Source organism: Berghia stephanieae, chromosome 2, assembly GCF_034508935.2.
Source record: "Berghia stephanieae isolate SIO BIC M18660-M18661 chromosome 2, UCSD_Bste_1.3, whole genome shotgun sequence".
NCBI classification, from domain to species: domain Eukaryota; kingdom Metazoa; phylum Mollusca; class Gastropoda; order Nudibranchia; family Aeolidiidae; genus Berghia; species Berghia stephanieae.
The window spans coordinates 32814157-32821539 of record NC_088361.1 but is presented as its reverse complement, the minus strand read 5'-3'; the positions used below and the strand labels follow the sequence as shown (position 1 = coordinate 32821539).

The following is a 7383-nucleotide window of genomic DNA, read 5'->3' as shown; positions in this document are numbered from 1 at the left end:
CGATGACTTATCTTTCAATGATAGTGACCGTTGACTTATTTTTGTATATGTTATTTATTTTGTAAAATGATTTGCATGCGTTTATATATCATCATCATCATCATCATCATCATCATCATCATCATCATCATCATCATCATCATTACTTGAACAACCACCATTCGCACTATAACCATTACCACCACAATAATCATCATCACCAACACAACCATCATCATTTTTCATCATCTTAATTATCTTTATGGATACCACTATGTTACAGAAAAGTGTTACTTATACAAGAAGTGAAAAATAATGTCCATATCGAATCATGTTAACCAATTTCATCGTGCATTTTTTTAAAACTCGTGCCCTGAATTGGTTATCTTTATTTGTTCTAGATAAACATATACACGTTACCTCAACAACATGTGTGAAAGAATTTATAATAAAAATGATGGAAAGTAAATGTAGTTATACTTTTCTAGTCCCTTTCCTCTTAATGCCATTTAATTCATTTTGTTATAATTTCGTTAATAGAACGGGTGATGTGAATACATAATAATATATATTCAAGACAATAATATGTTAAAAAATTATTACATGATTGTTTCAATAAACACACCACACAAATGCCATATCGAAGAATTTGGACGTATTTCTCTAAATTTGTTTTATGACTGTTCCGTCACAGCTAAAACAAGACGCAAGTTTGAAACCCTTGAAATCGTGATTTTACGACTTTGGTATAACCTACATAGTTTCGTAACTTAATTGAGAATTTTTAAAAATTAAACTTGGCAAATACAAACTTAAGGTCTTGCTTTTGTGGCTTATACATTTTTTAAATATTTCTGATGTCTACTTCATATTGAATTAGTGTCATATTTTTCCTTTTTTTTTTCTCGCACCAAATAATATATGTATACACATATATAAACTATTCTGATTTCATCTTTGTTTTTCTTAAGTTACACAATAAGCATTGGCACAGACAATATATCACAACACCCCAAAGCACAAAAATCAAAGACATGGCGACAAACAAACAAGTAAAAACATCCAACATTAAAAACTGGTAATAGGGCATCTTCTGACTGGCTGCCCTCATATATCCGCCTCCAAACTCTATCACGTGATCAAGCCAGAAAGCTGCTTCTTTCCTTGGTGATTTGTACAGAAGACGAAAGAGTTTTGAAGCTTTGACAATGGTATCTTTATAGGTCCTGTTAGTCACCAGTTCTCGTACTATTTCAGACAGATCTTCCACAGATACAAATCTCATGTCAGCTTTCAGTCCATATCCTTTTGCCCTCGCACACTCAGCATTGTAAAGTTGGTCCCCAAAAAGGGGTAAACAGAGAATTGGAACTCCATTATAAAGCGCTTCGTACTGACCATTTTTTCCACAATGGGAGATAAATAACTTGGTATTTTTGTTTCCTAAAATGTCATTTTGTGGGACCCACTTTTCTGTAAGAATTCTTGTAGGGTCTGGTGTGGGTTTTTCAGATCTCCAGATGATGTTCAATCCTGTGGACATGCACGCTCTATTGATTTTATCATAAATGTAGTCAGGAATGTGAGAAAGTGTGCTGCCAAAGGTAACTAATATAATGCCATTGTTAGAGTTTTCTATAAAGGTTTTATATGGAACTTTAAGTGGTTTCGCTCCTTCAATTGACATTCCTCCAACCAGTTTTACGTTCGGTAATGATGGTCTTGGATAGTCGATTAAGAGATCTAACTCCACAATAAATATTTCAGCACTTGCAATGATTTCACTTAGAGTCTTATATGGTTTTTCTGGAGCAAAAACCGAAACGGCATCAAATTCTAATAATTTTGGTTGAATCAACTGAATGAAGAATCCTAAAGTGCTTTGTAATCGACCCCAAAAATCCATTTCATCATTGGAATTACCGAACTGAAGTGGTGTGGCCGCTGGACTAAAGGGGATTCTATATGAAACTACGTCATGAAATGTTCCATCTACGCCGAAAGGGATACCTAATTTGTAGGGAATTGTGCTTATAGTCTTGGCAAAAGGGCCATTACCAATTACAAAAAAATCTGGGTTCAACGCTTTTATCTTGTCATATAACCCTTCGGCCATGACAGTCATTGCTAGTTGATCAAAAAACAGCGTAATTTCAATCACCACAGTTATTCCCTGAGTCTTGTTTTTAAAGAATGATTCCTGAAATTTAGTTTTCTCCATGGCCATTTCTTCCAGGTCGCCTAAAGATTGCCCATACTTGATGACTTTGATGCCAGACGTGTCAATCTTGCCATTCTTAGTCATGTAATCTGGAATACACACCCATGTCACGTGTCCAAGATCAGCCAATGCTCTAGCAACGTTGGTTTGACCGCGAACGTGGCTCGTGGCTGGGGTTGGGAAGAAGACAACCACTTTCGCATCGTTCATATATAATATCAGACTAAAGAGAGTCAGTTGGAAGATCCTATTCATTGTCGAATATCTGTATGACCGGTTGCTGAAATTTAAAATGAAAAGAAGAAAATAAAGATTTAACATAATATTTCATCTATGTGGAAGAATAACACAATCTGTGGTAGAATCATATTGCAGAACAATAGTTGCTTGATCAAACTGAAGTGATGCCCCACTATCTCTCAAAGATATTGATAGTGACTGACAGTGTTATAAGTAGTTAGTTTATCATCTAAATACCTTTCCATGTTTGACAATAATGTGCTATCATTGCTTGATTTATTGCAATTATATATATTTAATATATGCAGTTTCAAATAGGTGCCTTAGACTTTCTACACTTACATAGATGAATGCTTTTCAATATACTTTGGTACAATGATTCGTTATTGATCTGGCCAGAAATCAGATTGTTTAGTTGTTTATTTCGAAAACCATTAATTGTGTTTTCGTCTGTCTTTGATACCCATGTGCCACTATTGAATAATAAAGGTTGTTTGAACTCTTACGTTTGAAATTCTGGACGGGTTATCATGCCAAATTGTCTATGTGAACATAAGCAAATATGCTTCTCATTACATATTTGATCCAATGATTCGTCTGATCCCGGTCGGAATGGGAATTGTTTTTGTTGTTTCCTATGAAATGCATCAACTGTTCTTTCGACTTTTTGTACTCCTAAATTTAAAATTCCGGACCAGTTTCCAATCGCTGAGTGCATCCTAGCTTCATCATATCCATCATTATTTCTAATTGAAAGACATGGCTCAGCGGTAAGGTCTTTGCTTCGTACCCGAAAGGTATCGAGTTCGATCATCCGCCGCTGCGCTGTGTGAGCTTGAGCAAGTCACCTCGCCACAGCTCAATTTGCGGCGCTGCACTGCGGCCGACGCCTGGGTTATTTCAGTCTTCCCTTGGAATAGACCATAGAGACAAATTTCCCCTATGGATAAATAAAGGGAATTTTATTTTTTATATTATTAAAAAATATTTAGATGATACTACCCGTCGTTTGTCTTGTTTCCGTTAATAAGAAACTGAACAATTAAGCTTCACAAATAGTTTGTACAAATTCGGTATGCATTGAAGCAAGCCATTTATTAATGTAAACGTGCTAAAGTAAAAATCGTTTTGTGTATAGATGCTATTTTTTTCAAACCACAATAGTAATATTTAATTTTAACAAGAGATGATTAAACTCTGTCATACAAATCTATTGGTGAAACGAAATAAAACCGTATAGCCGTATACAGTCTAGTTGTAAAGAGATACATCAGTGAACCAGTTTCTTAACAATTTAAAATCGATGAACCAAAAATAACTGATTGACGAGCCTACACACAAACTCTGAAGCGTATTAATATGCAGTATTGTTTGTGATTTTTTGGTGATTTTTTAAAGTTTGCAATACTATTATTATCTTTTTATAAGCAAGCATCTATATGCCATGATTATATCCAACACGGCCACTAAGATCAGCGAAGACTCCCTTATGAAGATAACTTGGATTCGATGGTGCTGAAGGCAATACATTTTTTTTTTCTGCATGAGGCCTCGTACTGAGTAATACTCTCTCTCTCTCTCTCTCTCTCTCTCTCTCTCTCTCTCTCTCTCTCTCTCTCTCTCTCTCTCTCTCTCTCTCTCTCTCTTCGAAATTAAAGGCCATTTCTGACAAGTCTTTCAGACTTAAAACAGAGCTCTTTGATTTTTCAGTTCGAGCACGCCCAAGTTTAGTATCTATTCTAACCAATTGAATATAAAATTGCTCTTTTTTTGGTTATATATCTGTTATAGACTAGTCAGCCTCGTCATACATTTTTTTTTATTTTATAAACCTAATAGGATCCTTAGATCTGAAAACACAAACTCACTATCTATCCCTAAAACTAAACTTAAATCTTTCGGCGAAAGAGATTTTTGAACTTTTAGCCCAAAAACTTGGAATTCACTTCCTGGACCAGTTAGATCATCTAGTGGTCTTAACGTCTTAAAGAAAATTGAAAACATACCTTTCTAATGAATATCTCATAATTATTCAATAACTGATACACCTTAAACTTAATTTTTTCTGAGTCCTGCCAGAGATTGTGTATGGTAGAGCTGTAAGGATTATCCACTCATAACCGGTTATCCACGGGGAAAAAAAACCATGTACGGGTGCAATGAATAATCATCAAGAATGAATCATTGAATCATGCAGCTGAGTCGGATTTCGTTGCGTCGTGTGATTACGTAGACCTAGACTTTGTTGGTGACACTTATGTCGTTGTGGCGGTGCACAGAAGTCTACCGTAACACATAATTAATAGTAGAACTCTGTGTGGCGGTGTCATCAAAGGGTTATCCTGTTGTTTATAGCTACCAATTGTATAAATTTTAAAAATGAAAATTAGATTAAAACAGTTAATGACCATTAATTATACGATCGCATTTCCATAAGTGTGTATTAATTTGAAGAATTTCAAGTTGGCATTCCCCCAACTCTCATTTCCTATAACTATTATTCTACCCCAATGTACAGTCTATGCTACCAACAGTTACCATATTACTATTACTAGATTATTCGATGATTATCCGTATATCCAGGGAAGATTTTCATGATTATTCGTTTATTCGTTGGTCAGTAAATGTAGGGATAAGTTCCAAGTCTAGTGTATAGTTCATACTATGTCCACTATAGTTTAATGTATTCTAAATGTAGTTCGAATGTAGTCCCAATGGTTGAAACCTTTAAGCGCATGACGCTTCGGCAAACAGCGCTATATGTCTCACTATTATTATTATAGTTATTGTTAATATTAATCTTATTATTATTAATCATATATTTCAAATTCAATGTAAAATACGTCATTCATAAATCAGATGGGATTGTATGATGCTCTGATATCTATATATTTAATTACAAAACTATCGTTGTTATATACATGCATATGTACACACACACAAACACACACACACAATGTATATTATGTATATATACATATATATATATATATATATATATATATATATATATGTGTGTGTGTGTGTGTGTGTGCGCGTGTGTGTGTGTGTGTGTGTGTGTGTGAAGGTTACAAAATACGTGGTCCCACTAGTGTCTATTTCCGTGTTTGATAATCTAAATTGTTATGGGCTCGTTGTTGTAATGGGAATGTAATCTCAAACCAAAGAAATATATCACCCGTTAAAAATGTTGAATCAAGCCCATGATTGCGTTCGGTAATCAGACCTGTTAATATGGTGCAATTGGCCTATGGTTACCATCAATTTTATTTTACTTTTCCTTACTTAATCTCACATATTATCTCCTCTCATTCCCGTTGTGGCCGAGTATGGAGAAAAATCAATATGTGAAATATACAGACTAAAACGTGGATTACGAAATTCGTGCGGCTATGCGGTCTTGTGGTATGACATTTGCTTTCGGATCGGAAGGTCCTGGGTTCGAGCCTCGCTCGGCGCATAGTTGTGTCCTTGGAAAAGGCTCTTTATTCAAATTCTCTCATCGTACTCAGGTGTAAAATGAGTACCTGGCCGTTATGTTTATTTTTAAGGGTTTTACAGCGCTTGAAACACATTTAGGTCAAATCAGCGCCAGTAAAAAGGTAGAATATGGAAAAGTAAAAAATTCTAGAATTACAATTAAAGCACCAAGCACAAATAAGGAATTGGTGTAGATTCCAAGAGCATACCATCAATATACTTAGTTTGAGATCACCTCAAAGTTTCATCCAGATACGAGCACAGGTCCCGACTGAGAGGAATACAATCAAATGCTTACATTATAAATTCAAAACAACAAATATAACAATAATGCATAACAGAGAGATGATTTGCAAGGAAAAAAAGATCATCTCCCAAAACAATAACTATACATTTGACTGCTTCCCTCTCAGCCAGGGTATCCGGCCAGGGCGAGGACAAAACCAAGTAATCTCATTCCAAGACAAAGACAGAAAGCAAGTTGGAAAACAGATATAGGGGGATTGAAGACATAGTAAGTACCTCCCTGCCCACTATGGGAGGTCAGGAACCCTACCCAGACCTGGCCGTTAACAGCTTTGTCAGTCTCTGAAAAAAATTGTAATACCGCCTATCAGGCGTCATGTCCCGTCCTAAGTGTTAAGGCCAGGGAGCCATTGTAAAGCTCTTTGGGCACGTTTAGTGGATATTGCTCTATATAAAAGCTCAATTTAATTTAATTTAATTTGATTACAAAATTCCCACGATATCCGAGGCCGTTTTATCCGAGTTTTTATGCACAAATACCTAATAGGATGTACGTCCCGTCCTCCATATTAAATCATGAATGCATGTTTGTTCCATAATCGAGTGATAAAAATATTGCAAAGCAATTAGAGCATAATGTGTACCTTTGATAAGTGCTAGTGACACTAAATGAATATAGAATACTGAGGATGTAGGAGCTTTCGGAAGGCCTCCCAATATAGGGGATATGCTTCGAACTTCAAAAAACACTGCAAAATAACAACGTTCTCTATTTTCCGCTCTTTATATCCATTGGACAATGTGATATACTATGAAAAGTTGGTTAGTTCTATAGAATTAAATAAAACTTACCTAAATTTAGTATGTGTTCTCCTTTATATCCGAAGAAAGCCAGCCCTAAAACACTAAGTGTAAGAACACTCTTTTCAACAAATAATATCATCAGGTTTGAAGTGAACAAAAAAAAAACCCAACAAAACAAACAAAACAAAACAACAATAAAACGAAACGAAACAGTTTGACCTATCCAATTCAGGCAAAGACAGTAACTTATATCAGAAAAAGGAAACAATCAAAACACTCACTAAAAATCACTAGACCCTATGATTGAAAATAATGTCATGTAACATCTCGGCCTTCTATTTTAAAATCATAATAATATGGTGAAATAAATCATCACACGGTAAAAAGGAAAACATGAAGATAATTCCTCTGTG

At 35.1% G+C, this 7383-nt stretch overlaps 1 protein-coding gene across 2 annotated transcripts; it reads right to left on the bottom strand.

Moving 5' to 3' along the window:
- Positions 1-303: 303 nt before the first annotated feature.
- Positions 304-7182, bottom strand: LOC144964740 (UDP-glucuronosyltransferase 2B15-like). 2 transcript variants are annotated; one of them, XM_078899307.1, is made up of 2 exons: positions 7019-7182; positions 304-2480 (listed from the first exon to the last, which is right to left on the bottom strand). In XM_078899307.1, the coding sequence occupies exon 2, from the start codon at positions 2453-2455 to the stop codon at positions 920-922; it is 1536 nt and encodes a 511-aa protein (XP_078755433.1). In that variant the 5' UTR covers positions 2456-2480; positions 7019-7182; the 3' UTR covers positions 304-919. The 2 variants fall into 2 exon arrangements, with proteins under 2 accessions (XP_078755433.1, XP_078755432.1); XM_078899306.1 differs by lacking the exon at positions 7019-7182 and adding an exon at positions 4447-4664.
- Between the last annotated feature and the right edge of the window lie 201 nt (positions 7183-7383).